At 41.2% G+C, this 18,174-nt stretch overlaps 1 protein-coding gene and 1 long non-coding RNA gene across 2 annotated transcripts; one reads left to right on the top strand and one right to left on the bottom strand.

Moving 5' to 3' along the window:
• Positions 1-561: 561 nt before the first annotated feature.
• Positions 562-9,625, bottom strand: LOC124297858 (uncharacterized). The gene is made up of 3 exons (XR_006906669.1): positions 9,330-9,625; positions 8,995-9,257; positions 562-661 (listed from the first exon to the last, which is right to left on the bottom strand). It is a non-coding gene; the product is annotated as an uncharacterized LOC124297858 (long non-coding RNA).
• LOC124297857 (fez family zinc finger protein 1-like) lies at positions 8,963-16,218 on the top strand. The gene is made up of 3 exons (XM_046749204.1): positions 8,963-9,101; positions 10,210-10,989; positions 13,650-16,218. Exons 1-3 carry the CDS (start codon positions 9,032-9,034, stop codon positions 14,333-14,335), a joined length of 1,536 nt encoding a protein of 511 aa, XP_046605160.1. The 5' UTR covers positions 8,963-9,031; the 3' UTR covers positions 14,336-16,218.
• The last annotated feature ends 1,956 nt before the right edge of the window (positions 16,219-18,174 follow it).

Here is an 18,174-nt window from a genome sequence, read left to right on the forward strand (position 1 = left end):
ATTATCGAACATTTAACAAAAATTTACGACTTTAGAAATCGTTAAATTTATACGGCATATATTTATCCAATAATTGATGTACTCGACAATTCTAGATGTCTGATACAAACTGCCCTACGCATGGAAAATATTCCAAAGAATATGTAACGACCATTAAATCAGGGGATTACCGAGTGTTCGAGAAAATAATGCTGATGAAACGTGGAAAAATGTCACAAGCAGAAGAATATTCGTAACCGCGATTTTTCACGGGTCATGTTTGGCAATACAATTCGTGAGCAATTTTCGATTTCAGCTTGTCGTTAGGTGTAATAATTAATTATGACTAATTTTTATTCAGTACCAGTCTAATTTACGAATGATTGAGAAGGGACCCTACTTATGCCCTCACAAAATACTGCCCTCCGCGCAAGAAATATCTCAAGGAGTTTCATGGGTTTTGAAGGGCAAAGAAAACAAACAACCTCCATTTTTTTTTTAAATATAATAAAAGAATTATTTTATTCAAACCTTAAGCATATAAAGAACAATATTTTAACAACATTTTTTAAAACATTCGTCCGAAAATATTGGAAATTTATCCGTTGAAAATTAGTTTTCGGAATCCCCTTAGAAAAAAGTATCCTCGCAGTGGTCAGGATAACCCAAAATAAACTTGTATCTGAAATCAAAAAATCAAATATTTTCTGTTATTAAGTGAGTATAGCTCTTGATTGAACCAAGTGTTTTGGTTTTTTTTTTTTCTTTCGTGACAACTTATTTCACCAGGCAAAACATGTTCTAGATTTGACCGAAAATCGTACTGTTTTACCTACAACTGAAACAAAAATTCGAAATTTAATTTTTTCAAAAATTCTTTTGAGAACATTGAGCTCTAAGGTTTCCGACCGTTTGAAATTTTGTTGTTTCTTCAAATTTTAATTTCTCTACCTCAAGTTTCGCCATAAGATAATTGGAAATTAGGCGCTTTCGGATCTTTTCATATTCGGAATTTCATCTCCGCCCCGAGACAACCGTACACGTTGCAATTGGTAACGCGGTAATTTTCCAATCTTATAATCGAGCAGCCGTACGAGCAAACCTTGCATAGATCGGAGATGACCGTGGTTGGCGGTGGTTTGCAGACAGCTGCAGCATCGCGGCGGCGTATATGCGGCTTTGAGCAATGCACGAAAATAACTCTCGAACCCCATACGGAACAAGCAAGAGCAGCCCGGTGCTTCCCTTAGCCACACGTTGCGTGTACGTACCTAGGCTCGGAAACACCAAAGCTGACGAAATAGATCCGCGAGACCGCGTTTCCCCATTTCTAAAATCTCCTCCCTTTCCTTGAGCTTTTTTACACGCACCAAGCACGGCGATAATCCTCCCCAGGCGTCAAGGGAGTCACGGGAAATACACCTAATTTATAAAAGAAAAATGTTGTTCGCCTCCGGAGTACTTCCGACAAGTTGATACATTCTGTGTACACTTTGACGATGGTTTATGAGATTGAAAAAGTCACGCGCCCTCCGCACGTTCCACATATTTGGGTAATACCCCCGGTCTATATAGTGCTAAAAACGCTGTATGAACATGGCGCTGTATACACGCGTAAGTCTGTCTATTAATACACCTCGCGTCGGCTCCATTTTTTCCTGCTCTCTTTTTTTTTCTTTTCTTTTTCTCTCCTTTCGCTTCCTTAGCTGCAGGTCACTTTTTCCCAGACAACGGTGACGACGTACATACATGTATTAGTTTTTACTTGATCTGAAGTATGCGAACTCTGTCGCGGCAAAATTATTACACCGAGATTTGAGAAATTTCATCGATTTTCGATAAATCTATTATTAAGATGTCCGACGAATGAAAAAAGCTAAAACCGCGTACCGAACAAACAAGCGTGAGAATTTATTCGTCGAACAGGTGTAGAGGACACACGCGCATCTTATCAAAAATAGCTTGATCTGATACAAAAGAAACACCAAAAAAATAAAGAAAATAAAAAAAAAAAAAAAAGAACAAAGTCACAACAAAAAAATAATCGACTCTACGAATTGAAACTTGATTTTTCTGGCAAAGCTTGGCAAATCTCCGTTGACGATTTATCATATTGTGTTTGTTTACAGCGATCAGTTGTTACTAAATTTTGTTTTCAATGCTATTCACCGACTTTCCCAAATTTCATTACATCACGAATTCACGTAGTTTTTATGGCATACAAATTTAAAAAATTTTCTGCATCCAGTTTGGTCAAAAAAACAAAATTTAAAAAACAAAATACTTCACCGATGGAAAACAATAACGATCAGTTTTCAAAAACATAGGAGCGTCATTTGACGTCAGTCTAGTGCCTGTTTTTTCTTTGGAACAAAAAGACATACGAGCAAACTAACGGTCCCCAGATTTCACTTAATTGTCGATCAAAAGTAGTTTGGCACAAGATAAAAGTCATACTCGCTAAGATACCTCATCTGTGTAACACGTCGGTATTGAACAGTTTTTCGTACAATTTTGGAGCCAGTTCGCTATCGAATGAATTTGTTTCCACACAAGCATTGATTTTCTTACGAATTGAAATAATATTTTCACGAAGTTTAAACTTGGGTATGACGATTGATCTTGAATATGCTATAATGAATGGGTAATGAAGTAATTACGCGTATTGAGATTGCCGCTTCGCAATGCGTCATCTGGTGGAAAATAATCAAACCAATGCAACCAGGCTGATAGCTGATGATTGACCGTGTTTTTTCGCGCCTGAGTGTTACAACAGGTATATTATTGATTACGTTTAACTAATACATGCGACACGAGTAATTTGGAAGCCCAAGAACAACGATTTGCTTCTAATAAAGTTGAAAGCTTAGGTTATGTGGTGATAAAATGGCGCCGCCAACCAAACTCTGACGTCACGAGGACATTTTCCAATAACCTATGAGAACGTAAATGGCATAAGCGTCGTGCATCGCGAAGCGCGAGCTGCTGGGTGGCTTCAATCACTTTTCTCGCGCCTGCGTCTTAGGAAGGATGTCGGTAGGCGGATGGTTGTAGGCAAGATATGTAAAGAAGAGAGGCGTAAAACCGACGACGCGCAGAGTTTTATTCCGGGATGGCGCGACGTCGATCTGCCAGTGGTGGGGGACACCTGTTCTCCTCTCGTAGTGGAAACGATATAAACTAGAGAACTAAAATATTGTGAATAGGTGGAGGAGATGGGCGCATCGCATGGCACGTAGCCCGGGTATAACTTGTAAACATTAGCGGCTCGTTAGCGAGGCGGACTTCCGCAATTCCGCATCCTGCCTAAGAAACAATCGAAACTTCCCGCTATTTTTTCGAATACCAGGGATCTTAAGAGATCGTTTATAGTCCTGCACATTTCTGATTGAAATCGGTCGTTTTTACTTCCAACAAGAAAGGTATTCTTTTCTAATATGTTATTTTAAAGGCGTGAAAGCATTCTGCAAAGTGAGGTTTTTTCGGTTTATTTTTAATCGGGAAAATTACATTTTTAATTTGTCATTATAGAGAAACTTTTCCAGTTGGATTGGTTGAGAAATGTTATGTTCTTGAGGGTGAAACTGCCAAATCATCCCTTGACGTGCCTTAACTTCGGATGGTCGTTTCACACCCTTAAAGTGTTTGATGGCAGATGAAAAACAGTACGTGTCACTTAGTTTTTAGTCTACTGTAACGTGGTAGAAAAGAAAGAAAATCGGAGATATCGATACATGTGATACCTTCCTTTGACTATAATAACTAAATAACTAAAAATTCGACCTCCGTTGTTGTTCCGTGATAATCTCCTAATGCCTAGACCACATAGTTCAGCAATTTATTCAACGAAATGGTGTGTCAGGCCCGCGTTAGCACGTGCGTCAGTTCTATAAACGTCCTAAGAATCTGTTATTTTCACCATCCAAAAAGGCGGCGTGCCTCGTCGAATGCTAAGAGAGCGTAGACACGCAGTGCAAGAGTCGACATTGATTCCGGATGAAAATGGTGAGCAGCAGTAAATCGGATTGACTATTTGCGAAACCGTGATTGGACCACAGCTAGTGGTCACGCGACTGGATCCTGCGGGTATAAACATTGATTCGAAAAGGAAAGCGTCTCGTTATATTGGAAGCTAATTGGAGGCGGTGGCGGATGGACGTGGGATGGAAAAGTCATGTGTTTGCAGAAAATCTTGGTGCCAAAAACGTCTCGCGCAAACGTCCCTCGTGGTGGTTCACGGATAGGTGGGCGAGGTCACGGCGCGACGTGGGCGAAGCACCACCGACGACGACGACGACGACGCCAGGCGTCGGTACGCGGCTAAGGATGATGATAAGACGCCACCGCGCGAGCGAGAGAGTCGGAGAGAATCTCGCTGCTTATAGTTGGAGCAAGCAGGTTGGTGCGCTGGGTGGTTTAACTGGCCCGACGCCAGGCATCCGTTGGATGGATTTAGCACCGCGACGCTGACTAACTCACGAAGCATCCATTCAGTCGCGTACGCAAATCCTTCTATCGCTAATTTCGTCCTATATACCTATCGTCGTCCACCTTTGGAAGGAGAACTTACTCGTTAGTCTTGCAGTCATTGTCCCTTACTGGTCCCGATCTACTGCTGGACTTTTAATTTCGTTTGGAATAAATTTTACTCCGGTGTTCGTTGATTTTCTTTTCCTTCTTATTCATGCGTCTCCTTTATAGAAGCCTCTCAATCGGTCCTTTACAGAAGCCTCGGGCAATGCGACGTGGTTTCATGTCCAAGCGCGTGTATTATTATACTCATCGTGCACGGAAGGAAAATATTTTACATATTTTACGTCTCGCGCGGGGAATATATGACAGCACTTTTTTTGGAGTTAAATCTACCGCAATTTTGGTAAGATTTACTAATCCTATAACAAGAGGTATAAAACCAATGGTAAGAGTTACAACAATAACATACCCAGGAAGATCTACCGCAATGAGGTAGATTTGACTCCAAAAAAGTGTTGCTCATATCATTACATGCCCACAGCAGATGTAAAATCGACATTACATTTGTTTTCTCTGCGATAACAAGACAGTTCAAAAAACTGCAGTCAACATTCCGAGGTACACGCGATTTCTGGATTCTGGCTATGAACTATCCAGGGAAAGTTAATATTTCACTGAAACATCATCTCTTTTGTCACCGTTATTTTCCTCAGCCGTGATTAATTCGTTGATATCTACTTACATTATTGTAACATCTTCTCAGTATTTAAAAAAAAAATCATATTTCCCTGTCGGGTAAAACGGAGCAAGAAGCTAAGGCCAATATTTCTCTGATTCGTGACGTGAACTCTATCAAAATCTTGGCCTAAACAAATAATTATATTAATAATGTAAATAAATTAGATCGTTTCATTATTTCACCTGCCTCACCCTCAGTCTCACATATAAATCTATGAATAAAATTTGGTGGAGTGAATTTTTAATGTAATATGAAATTTCTTACGATTTTATTTCTTTCTTTAAACTTTTTCTTGAAAATATGTCGCTGCTGTAAAGTTACGGGCTGTGAAAATATAATTTTTTTCTATAGCTAAAATTCATTTCAAAGTAAGAATTTAATCTATACAGGCTTGCAGTTAAGTCTTCTTTTCAATATTTTGTTCCCTCAATTTTCCACAGCAAATTTATCAAATAACCCTGCATGAAGTGAAATTACAGGCTAGTTTGGGTAAAATCCTGATTACATTTTATAGCACATTATTTAGCAAGTTGAAAAAAACGTGACTCCCGGAAATTCCGATCGGTGGTCCAGATTTCAAGACACTCAGACTTGTGGTGAACGCATAAACCGATCTGCGGGGCGAAAGATGGTAAACCAAATCATCTGCCGATCTTTTTTTAAACCCCCTTAACCAGCGATATAAAAAGACTTGTAATTTCCTCTGTATAATTAGTCTCTTTGACTTCTGACTGACACCCAAATAAGTGAATAAAAGTGTACCTCGATTTCAAGCGTAAAGTAACCACTTGCTTCTTTGTAACGTAAACGGTGCCGAAGAGTGGCTTATTAATTGGCTACATTTGTTCGTACTGGAAAGTTGTTCCTGCGAATGCTAAAAAATATTCGTTTAAAAGGTTTAATATAACGGGTGCAGGTTAAAAAATTTGACGATAAATCGAAGAAACGGCGAATTACATTCCGTGCTGCTCATAACGGTTCTTTGACCGGTGTTAATTGTTTTCCTCCCTCCGTTTCTCCTCCCCCGCGATTTGTTTGTAACAACAAATAGTCGGAGCATTTCTCGTCGTCGTCGGATCAACTTGTCGTATCGAACCTGTTTGGACAAGAGACAAGGTATGGGCGAGGGGTGGTGGTTGGATCGGTTAAAAGAAGCTTGCAGAACATGTGAAAGCCATCGAGTGACGAGAGACCGAAGCGTGCTTGCGGGGCGCGTCGCGACCCACGTGAACTCCGCAAGCGGCAAGGGTCGCGGTTTTTTATACTCTTTAATTTTTTTCCACCTCGTTCGTTTTTTCTCCAGCACCATCTTTTTTTCACGATGACTTAATATTTGGTTAACAAGCCCCCCTGGCGCGTGCCGACTCCAGGAGCAACTTGTGGGGTGAAACACGGTCGGTCCCAGAGCGACGAACGAAACCGGGAGGCGGTAAAAATATACCGCCGGAGTTCCATGGTAATTATTTTGCGGCGATAATTAATACCCTGAGAGGTTTCGGGGGGCTAAATACCGCGTGGATCGAGACAACGCCAACATTGTCGTCAAGCCGAAAGTCGAGGGTGTGGCCAAAGTCTGCGTAGGTTTTCCGCGTACAACTCACAGCTGGCCCGATCTGCTTATATGTATGTATCCAAAGTATACCAGAAGCTGCCAAAAGTTATTTCAATATATTAAAACGTGACAAACGTACACGCTTCGGAATTATAACCCTCGAGATTACGTAATTTCCGCTACGTGACTGTGCCGAGTGGTAACGATTGACCTTTCATGCGGCCATTGGGCAAGGAGCTTTCTTTCCCTGCATGGGCCGTACGAAGGACAGAGGTCAGGTGAAGTATCAAGTATGTATTGTCAACCGATAATGTGTCCGCCAAAAAGCAGGAAATAGTGGTTCAACAAGTCGCCGGAATGTCGTTCGTAAGCAATAAGGGAAACAATCTGATTGGTGCTTTGTGGAACTTTTACCGCAGCACCGCCATCTTAATTTCCCTCTACTTTACGGAAACTTCCCGTACACGTAGATAGTCCTCCTCTACCCTCTATAACGGGACACTTCGAAAGTTCCATTGCGGGATTCGCAATTTTTCGACAAAGGAATAATCTGGACGAGCTCCGGGCGTCTCTTTTTCTCTTAACGAGTCATGCCCTGTACCTCTTTGCCGCATCCAGCATCCCTTCTTTCACCGGGAAGACGAGAGTCAACTGTTTCCCCTTCGATTATATCCCTCAAAATAAACTTCGGAACGCTAGAGAACCAGAGACGGCTTAGAGCCTTCCTTGGAAATCCTCGAATGCACTTACATTGTACACATTCTGCTCCATTTGCGACCGCTTCCGGTCTACGACAACTCCTTATAATGTAGACCACATTTTATTGGGGCGGTGAAGAAGCAACGGTGCCGTCCCTCGTCATTCACGGAACAACCCCGCGTCGATACTCGCGATATTAGACTAAAGGTACTCGGTAGTTGGCGCTTGAATCTTTTGGGGCACGAGATTTATTCTGTGAAATAATTTTTGCAGAAAGTCTAATTTTTCTGAAGAAATCGATCTTGAAAAGTTTTGATTGTACACGAGACTTCGGGACACAAAAAAAAAAAGAAAATAGTTTCTCAAAGTGTTGTGATTACAAATTTGTGGAAGAACCTACCAAACATGACTCGAACTCTACTGCAATCTTCAAATTCTTCATATTCGAATAATTTATTGCGCCTAATCAGACTTTGTTACCATTTTTTACATCTAATAATAACGACATGCGTAATGTGAATCTTGCGGGTAAAAGATACACACGTGCCCATTTTTGTCCGTGTCCAAAGTCACTTGTACTCGATAGACTATCAATATTCATCCAGTCCCTCACGAAACACCTCACAAAAAAATCCAAAAATTAAGGGAAAAGATTTAAAACTACAAATTAACCCAAAAAAAAAACAAACATGACGTTATAAACTGCAATTACACCAAACAGTAACAATGTTGAAAAAAAAATTTCCACCAACGCAAACAATACTCAAACCGTAACTGTCCACCGATAAAAATCTTATTATAATTTTCTAGTAACATAATATTTAGTGAAAAAGTTTCTCTCAGCGCAGCCGCTCAGTGCAGAATTAAAGAAAATCCGGCAGCGATCGACACTCGTCAAGTTGAATTTCAAGTACTCGTACATCGGTGGTACAGCCACCGGGACACCCCCCCCCCCCTCACCCCCCGTAGCACACCATACGCGTATGTTTCAACATGTGTGCATGACCACCTACGTACGCACATACAGTCTTACACGCCCCGCAGGAGGCAGAGCACGCGCTCACTCGGTGCTTCGGGAGCAGCTGAGGAGGAGTTCCGTGGGGTTCCAAGGGTTCCGAGGGGTTCCGAGGGGTTCCGGGGGAGGGAGGCCCTCCACACCGGGTCCTATAAGCGGGGCTATGCGGGGGAGACGAACTCCTTCCTATATGAAGGCCCGAAATACACCCGGACGAACACTATACGCTCGAAAGCTGCGGCGCGCGGTGAGCTTGCTTGATCAGCAGACTATCTCGAGCAGGCGAGAGAACGGTTCGGTCAGGTTCTATTAAGCACAGGATTAGAACGAACGGTGGGTTCAGTAGTTGCGCGACTGTTGGCTGAGTTGCATGCCCGGTCGAGCTGAGAGCATATAATATCAAGTTCCGCAAAAGTTGGCGTCGGTTTTTTTTTTTTTTTTTTCGAAGGGGTTGTTCCGACCGACCCTGCAGTGAATAACCGGTACGATTCAAGTGGTGGTTCCAGTTTGTGTGGCATGATTTATTGTGTGCTTTACCCAGTTCTCGACTGACAGGACCTTTCATCTCACGAAAATGCCTCGAGCTTTTCTCATCACTCGCCGAAGGTACGACGGCTCTGACCAGTTTGAGGAGACCATGAGAGGTGAGTTTTCGTCGACTTACTCCGAGTCTTGTTACTTCCTGATCTCACCACCCTTCAATGCTTTGCCCGCAATTTCGTAGCCTCGTTTGTGGTCGTCTTTCATTCCCAATGAACTGTGCGCGTTGTATCGTATCGTAGCCTCGCAGGACAATTGCACTAGAAAATTTGCCCACCTTGAAACGAGAGCGAAGACGTTACGCTGACAGATTTACCGAACTAATTACCCACCTCGACGCGGTCAGTGTGTCGTCGGTGTGAATAGCATAGAATGATTGAAATATCGTCCGAAGTGTCCGTTCTAGAACGGTGCTATAATTAACCACAGCCATCCAAACAACGTGGCTGCCCACAGGTTGACCTCGAAACTTCGAACCCCTCAATGACAATCCGATAATAAAACCTCGGAGCGATGATAAGTCGTTTAAAAACTTGGAGCACAACCCTTTCCTTCCGATATCTTTGAGCCGCTCTCTTCCGTTTGCATGCTAATTCGTTCGTAAACACACATTTCGGGCAACGTGAAGACATATTCATCACTGACATCCGATAGATGATTTTGCGCTACCAACATGGCCGACGAATCGAAGAGCATTACTCAGCCATTCCTGTACGTATAACTTGCAACGGTGTGTAACGGCACGGCGGTCTTGGTGTTGGACTGGTACCGGTGGTCGACTTAAGAATAGGAGGCACAAGAGATGCGTCAGAAGACGACGCATACCGTCGCGGCGGCCGAAACCCCTCGCTAACCCCGCGTTCAACCTTTTCTCGGCGTCTTACCGCTAGCGCACGCGGTATAACCGCGTCCAAAACGCGTCCGTCTATTTCCGTTCTCCCCAAAACAGGCGCAGTCCGTACGTACACCAAACTTTAACGCGTCTCCAGGCGTGACTTTGCTTGGAAGCTGGTTCATTGGTGCACACCCGGTGATGCAGGAAGATAACGCGTGAGTCAAACCGAGGGAATGCAATCGACGATGAATCAGCAGGTGCAGCTTTTCGCGAGGCTCGAATCAGGGATGAGCTTGCCGAAGAAAGCTTCCAGCGAAGCACTTCCAACCAGACTCTCACGTCGAACGACCAATCAGATTTTGACTTTCCATTTTTAGATTGCAGCCCTGAGCGCGGAGTCAGCGTCGCCGAGTATGGCGGCGGTCAGCCGACCTCGGATGGGGTCAGCGACTGTGGCAGCGAGACGTCCTCGGAGTGTCCCGAGGAGCTTTACAACCTGACGAAGCTCGCGGAAGTCAGTCTGGCAGCGGCCGCTGGTACCCTGATACATCCGGCCGGTAGCGTTTTGTGCCAACGGCCGACGTCACCCGGGTACAAGGACGAGGTCACCTACGAAATTAACGAAGCATTGGAGAAACGAACAAGCGACGAACACGCACTCCAAGAACGGACGCGGCTCTTCTTCGAGAGGATCGAGGCTGAACGAAAGATACTCGAGCGACGTTCTCCGAGCTCGGAGCCCAAGACGCAGAGGATACTCCGACTTCCGGCGGCTCGCGATGAGACCCAAACCAACCACGAGGCCCATCCGCAGCGCCAGCATCACTCCGAACCTCGGAGTCCGGCCTCGAAGAAGGCCCAGGTACCCGCCAGCCCTACGGAGACCTGCGGAAGGCCCGAAGATAACGAGGACCATGAGTGTCCGGACTGTGGGAAGAGGTACTCCACGTCCTCCAACCTGGCACGACATCGCCAGACCCATCGCTCCCTCGGCGATAAGAAGGCGAGACGATGTCCGCACTGCGACAAGGTCTACGTCAGCATGCCTGCCTTCAGTATGCATGTCAGGACCCACAATCAAGGGTGCAAGTGCCATTACTGTGGCAAGTGCTTCTCACGACCGTGGCTTCTTCAGGGACACATACGAACGCATACCGGTAAGCAGGAATCTATAATGTCTTTTACTTTCGTCGGAAAGAGCAGGTCTGTTTTAACTGCTGCAAGTAAATTGGCACATTGAGATAAGGGTATACCAAATATGCACATGTGGTCTATTAGGTAACAAATGGATTTGCCGTCGCAGGTCAAAATTGGTCTTAATTGAAAATGTTCGGGATGTGACTGCATTTTTCGACCACCAGGAACTCAAATCTGAAATCATTTTTGAACTTCATAACCGGAGTTTCGAGAAAACAGCAATTTTTGACGTTTTTTGCGTCTTCTTCCAAAACGGCTATCGGTAAATGACAAATGACTCGACCATCGTGTAGAGCAGAAAATTTCACATCAATTATCTCCTCAGTATGTCGAAAACGGAGTTGGGTTAACAAATTAGAAAAAAAAATTCTACTTATCGACTGCATCTGGAGAATTTTTCTGAAATAGTTTTTCTTTTTCGTGTTAAAGAATCGAACTAATCTTCAAACTGCAACATCAATTACTCCGTATAGCTGCACACTGTAATGCGAAATTCAGTATGTGTTGATCCAATCGAACCTTAATTTGCGCAAAAAACTTTTCGTCGAATAACAAAATTTCGACATTATATTATCGCATGTTTGTCGAAATTACTTATTTCAGATCTACAAGTGACCAATTTATTTCGTTCAGACGTTCTTTTTCCGCTCTGTGTACTGTGGGAGATACTGATTTGTAAATTTTCCGAGGGAAAGTTTTTGTTGGTTTCTATTTTTGTTCGTTTTATGTACTATTAATATACGCGCCGCAGACGTGCTGCAGGTGGCTTTCTGCGTAAATCGACGATAAGTTCGATGCTACGTCGACTGTAGAATATATATAGAATATAGGTATGTGAATAGAGTCGAATTTACGTGATATTGAGTATGAGCTTCATCGAAATATTTATCCAATGATATTTAGAATGCAGCTGCTAGAGTTTTAAAGTATGGAAAATCTTTTAATATGCCCACCGTATCTCTAAAATATGGATAATCTGATTATATTCTCAGACATTTAGGTGATACCAATAACAAATGATACGACAAATAACACGAAAGCAAAATGATGGGAAACCTATGAATACAATTTAAAATTCATCAATCGTATCCTTTGGATATTCGAATTAAATATTTCTGAAAAATGGAGTATTTGAGATTAGCTGCGTGACCGTTATCAATTCCCAACTGAAATGACTGTTACATCTTTTGGGAAATCGATAATTCTTAGAACTTTCGATGACTCTTGGTAAAATTTGATGAACCATTTTTTATTTTTTTATTTTTATTCTTACTTTTCGAATTATTTAGAGAATTTTTCCAGTATTAATTCGGATGTATGAAGGATGAAAGATCATGTATTGGATAAATCACAGTAAGTACATTAACTGTACGCAAAAAACTTTCGGGACCCGTAATGCAGTCCCATTTGAAACGTGAGCCTTCCTCCGGTTCTTGAAAATAATCAAATTTTCACGTCACCTCTTGTAACTAAGACAATTTATATTCCATCATTTAGGCCCAGCGATTCACGCAATGTCGTAATGCATCCGAAAAATCCCGACGGGATGTAAACTTCTACGTCTACGCATGTTTTTATGAAATCTTATCAATTATGCACTATCTAATTGATGCCCAATTCGGCATCGACAACTACTATGAAACGTGGTGACATCTGGTTTTCATTCAAATTCGATGGAATTAAACAACGTTTCGAAGTTTTCCGGCGTTTTTCAGCCTGGTGCCATTTTACCACCACATAACCTAAGTTTTTCATTTTCATGGAGGCGAATTGTAATTCATGGGGTTCAAATTATTCATGTCACATAAATTAATTAAACATAATCAATGATTACATGTTCTACCATTCATACGGACAAAGGTCAGCTGTCAGCCTAGTTGCATTAGTTTGTTTTATTTCCACCAGATGACGCCGTGCAAAATGATAATCCCAATATGCGTGCGGCCACGATCGTTACATAATTACTGATTACCGTAGCCAGAGTCACAACGAGTATACATGTCCATCTTATATAATAAACTAAATCCGGGATTTAAGTTGTCATAACCCTAATTAGAATACGATGTTTCTTTGTACACATTGGCCAACCCTTTCTGCTTTAGCTGGACTTAGTACTGTACAATTTTCCGTGAAACTCGCCTCTCAACGCCAACAGATAGGCAATCAAAGCTAAATTGTGAATACGTAAATTCCATACATGATCGGCGAGTTTCACAGAAGACATGTACTGATACAATATAAAAATATACTTATTTGATCATATATTCCAATGTTATCTCTTAAAAAATCTGCGAGGAATACATCATGCTCTGAATTAACTGCAGCTGCTAGGGATTTTTTTTTTTTTCAATAATGTACCACGCTGAATGTACAACAATATAGTATACAGAGTATAAATAGTATAAATTTTGACAGTTGTCTTTGGCAGTTGTACTCAACATCGAAAACTGTCAAAATTTTTGATTCAAGCTACAAGTTACATCGCGGCGATCTGTCGTCTAAATAAATTTTAAGCAGACGACGAAGCATGCAGTCGATAGAAATTCGCTGTATGTACTTGTGAACAATTATTGGTACACGAACTTTGTAACTGATATACGATAACCGTTGATATTTTCAGGTGAGAAACCATTCAAATGTACGATATGCAACAAGGCCTTCGCGGACAAGTCGAACCTCCGTGCGCACATACAGACGCACTCGAACACAAAGCCGCACGTATGCGGTCGTTGCGGAAAGGCGTTCGCCCTCAAGTCGTATCTCTACAAGCACGAGGAGTCGTCGTGCATGCGGGCGCATCACCGAGCCTCTTCAGAGAAGCGTGAGAGCGATAGAAGCAGTCCGATTCCCAGGAGGATTTCGGCCCCGGTGACGGCATCGCCGACGAGCGTTATAGTTCCGCGACCCGGGCTGAATCGCAGCGTTTCCGTCGGCGGAACGCCGGAGCCGCAAGCGCCATCTTTCTCGGCGATTCGGCACACGAAGACGTCGCAACCGGAAACGGGGCCGGAGAGACTGATCGTGGAAAAACACTCGAAACGTTTGATGTTGGAGAAGGCCTTGGAGCAGGCGAAGGCATCCGAATCGGAAGTTCAGAGGCCGAAGAGACGCCTCGAAGCCATCGTTGCCGACGCCTCCGAGTACCGATCGCAAATGGTTATCCGAACTTCGGTGATATCCCCGAATCCTGAGCATCTCGGGCGGCTCTCCGCCGCCGGCAGTAAGAAGTCACCCTTCGATTTTACCGCATCAAGAAGTTCGGCCTTCTCGAGGCCCGGCATGACGCTCAATCTCGCTATCGCGTGAAACTCCATTGCTCCTAGGGACTTTGGAAGATTTCGGTTGGCTGCCCGACTTGTCGAGTGTTACCAACCCCAATGGCGGTGTAACAGAAGTTTCGCGATTCTGGGGATAAAAAAAAAACCAGATAATTGTCTCGGTTCTCTCATCGGCTCAATGGATATTTGGATTCTCAGTTTCGGGTCTGGACAAAGCTGACTAGTGATATTGTCGAGTATGCACGTATAATCGTCAATTACAGATCAAACAATTTGAAATCTGTAGGTTTTTAATCTATTGCGAGAATGGTAAATGCGTGTACGTATCCTATACATGTAAAAAAATCAAGATGAATATTATTCCAAGTATCTTCCTAATAGGGACCATATTTAGTAGTTAATTGTCAAATTATTATAAGACAACTGCGGATTCATGTGCCTTACATAATATATACAGCTGCAACGTTGATAAAATACGTGTACAGTCAGCCGTACGTCGTTTTGTTTTTATTTTTTTTTTGTGTTCATTTATGTTTTTGTCTGTACTTTTCTGTTAGCTCGTAATAATTATTTAACCTATATAATTGTGTTGAAAATTGATGTCAATTTAACCAAAGGTGTCGAGCATGTAAACGTCTCAGATGTTTAAACATACATGTAAATTTAATAGTCATTGCCTGTATTTACGGAAGAGTAAATACTTTGTTGATTCATGGTGCTAGTACTTAAAATATGTACATATATATTTACATACGATGTTAATTGCCGTAAGCAATATAAAGGCTCTTCAAGGCAGCTATAAATTATTTTGTAAATATTAAACTACACCCTACAGATTGTCTAATTGTAAGACTTATAAGTACATTATATATTTATAAGATATATTTTGTAATTAATACAAGGTGCCTCAAAATACTCGTAGGGGTAGTGTCGGATATTGCAATATCTAATCAATATAAGGGATCGTGTCCTATCCATATACATATAGAACTACTATTTAATTGCAATGATTAATATCTTTTGATCGGTTACTGTATAAGTAATTATCAGAGTGTGCGCTAGTCGGAAACGTTTCGTGATTAACCAGCAAATCTCTTACACTTCTCTAGCTCGTAGTAATTCTAATTTTTTAGATATATCAAATTTTTTGTCTCACTGAAAAAACGAACAAATTTATAAACATATCGGCAGTTGAACTGCGTGCTCCGTTTTTGCTCGAAAATTTTTTTTTGAATATTACTCTTACGAATAGCAGACCGAAATTCACTGTGTAAGAGACTGGGGAAACAGTCACGAGATGATCGTAAATAGTATATATACGTATGTATATTTGTTTTGTGAGTATATACACATAAAAATAATATATCCATGTAAATAATTTTGGACTGAGTACGTATAACTAATCAGATCTACACGTGTGGCAAAATTTTTAAACTGTATACAAAACTTATCTTGAAATAGAGTAAATTTTTGTGTCCTAGTCATATAATTTATATAAATTGTAACTGTGGCATGTATAATATGTAGCTACGTTTTGCTAATGCGGTTGCTGAAAAATGGTCAAGTCAACTCGGTAAAATAACACAAGCAAGCTCTGTAACGCTTAGAGAAACCCCAATTTTAATTGAACGTACATATATTTGTAAATAGCATTCCCAGTTAGTACTTAATACAATACATCCATTATATATTGATCAGAATAATTTTTAGAATTGTTAATATAATCGTTTATACGTACTATAATTAATATACTCGAGTGCGTTGATAGACATAAACTTACAAATTTTTTTACGAATCGTAAAACTCTTTTCGATTGCTATATATTTTTACCAACGCAGATATGTGTAAAAGACTTTACACGCGCCTTGTATAAATATATAGCAAGTAAATAAATTGAGAGTACTGTGAAAACATTATATGTATAAATCAAATCACATCGTTCATATTTATGTAACCTTCTTTGCATTTTCCTTTATCTATTACACCGCGAGATTGCATGGAAACAAATCACACCATCGCCTAACAGCAGGCAACTCGAAATACAGCTAATTAGTTTACTTACGCTGATCATTTGATTTGCCTGCTTCCGGGCTCGCGATCTAATTCGCTTCCACATAATCTCCCGCTATGCTAGATCTCTTAACAAAAGAATTCTAATTACGTCCAAATTCATCAAGATGTTTTCCAAATATCGCAAACAGCGATACGCAATTTACTTTTCCGGAGTTCAGTCTTTTTACAAAGAATTCGGAAGTAAGAAAGTTTCTTGTGCATAAAAAAGTCGTTGACTTTATTACGTAGGCGCGGTTTTCTGTTTTCCAATTTTGTAATCTGCGCTGTGAAACCCGTAAGATATTCTATCAATTCCATTAATTACAAAAAAATTTGATAGCATTATACAATATGGAATAGCAGAAATGCAATTAAAACAAAAGGATGTATATTGAAAATTTAGCGTGAGGCTGCTATCAGTCAAGTGACCTTAAAGTACCAATTTTTTAAAATTCCGCTTTAACACGTAAGTGGATTCATTACATGCTCATCAGGATGTGTCTGACAAGTTATTGCCTCGATATATTTGTTGCAGTGGTGAGCATTTGTCGAGTTGTGGCATTTGATCCCTTCAGTCTGTAAATCTGGGACTAATATGGATGCATGTCCACAACACTGCTGACTTGAACGGTGATGAAATAAATCGTCCCAAAGTGTGCACCTGTGGTGAAAACTTATGGAGTAGAAAAAAAATTAATGAATCGATAAATCATCGAGTCATTACAAGAGCATGAAGTATTCATCGGTGAAGATTGTTTATCTAGAAGCAAAACGGCGAGCGCCAAGAAGCAAATTTTACGTTGTAAGTATCTTTGCTTATTCCAATGGTGATTGCAATTATCTGTTTAGCATGTAGCACAGCGTAAGTTAAAGCTTGAATTCCAGATGTATCAGCTTTTGATTTGATCAATCAATCTGTAATTGACCCTCCAGACCAGTCTTGTATCCTTGAAATATATTGTTAAGATTTCAAAAATGGCCTACGCAGTCTGTAGAGAGCTAAATATGCATGATGTCATGCCATTCGCGGGCGGTTACATATCTCGTCCATCCCAAAGCCGCGGTCACGATGAACTCAGATAAACAACGACTAGCTGTCTTTCGCCAATGGTACGCAATGCATAATTAGGGCGTTGTAGGGGAAGAAGCGTGCGTCGGATGCGAAGCAGATATATCGGTCGAGATTCTATGAACTTTATATTATATATCAATGATACGCGTATCGAGCTACGCGTTTTTTTTTTTGTTTTTTTTTTTTTTTGCCAATAGAAAATACTAGAAACTGTGATTTCAACGGAGTCGTTTGTATGAATGTAATCGTTCAAGGGAGGGGTAAAAATGTATTCAAGACATCTTGATTCAAAGCTTTTGCCTTCCGTTTTATGACTGTTCTTCAGTTCCTGCATTTGTGGTTTCAGTTGAACTTATGTAAACTATAGACTAAACCGAGAGGAGAAGTTTTCGTTTCAGCCGCATTTACGTCTATTTGAATAAATCTAACTCGATTGACTCTGCGAAGCGGGGACTGTACATAGGTATATGTTTTCTAAGAATTCTATATCTGAACATGGAAGTGCTAGTATAGAGCGGTACTGCTAGTATTCGTTTCCAAGAATGTTCGGTGACCTGGCTTTAGGCTGACTTGCCCAGTATTTTTCTTGACTAACATATAACAGGGTATTTACATCCTGAATAGGTATATTTTTAAACAATTATTGTGTAATCTATTTTTTCTAAGCCACCATTTTCTTACATCCGAATTGTAGGTAGGTATTGCACTAGATTTTGAAGATTTTGCTGAGTAATAGTACTAGC

The sequence above is a fragment of the Neodiprion virginianus genome, chromosome 2 (genome assembly GCF_021901495.1).
Source record: "Neodiprion virginianus isolate iyNeoVirg1 chromosome 2, iyNeoVirg1.1, whole genome shotgun sequence".
Classification (NCBI taxonomy): domain Eukaryota; kingdom Metazoa; phylum Arthropoda; class Insecta; order Hymenoptera; family Diprionidae; genus Neodiprion; species Neodiprion virginianus.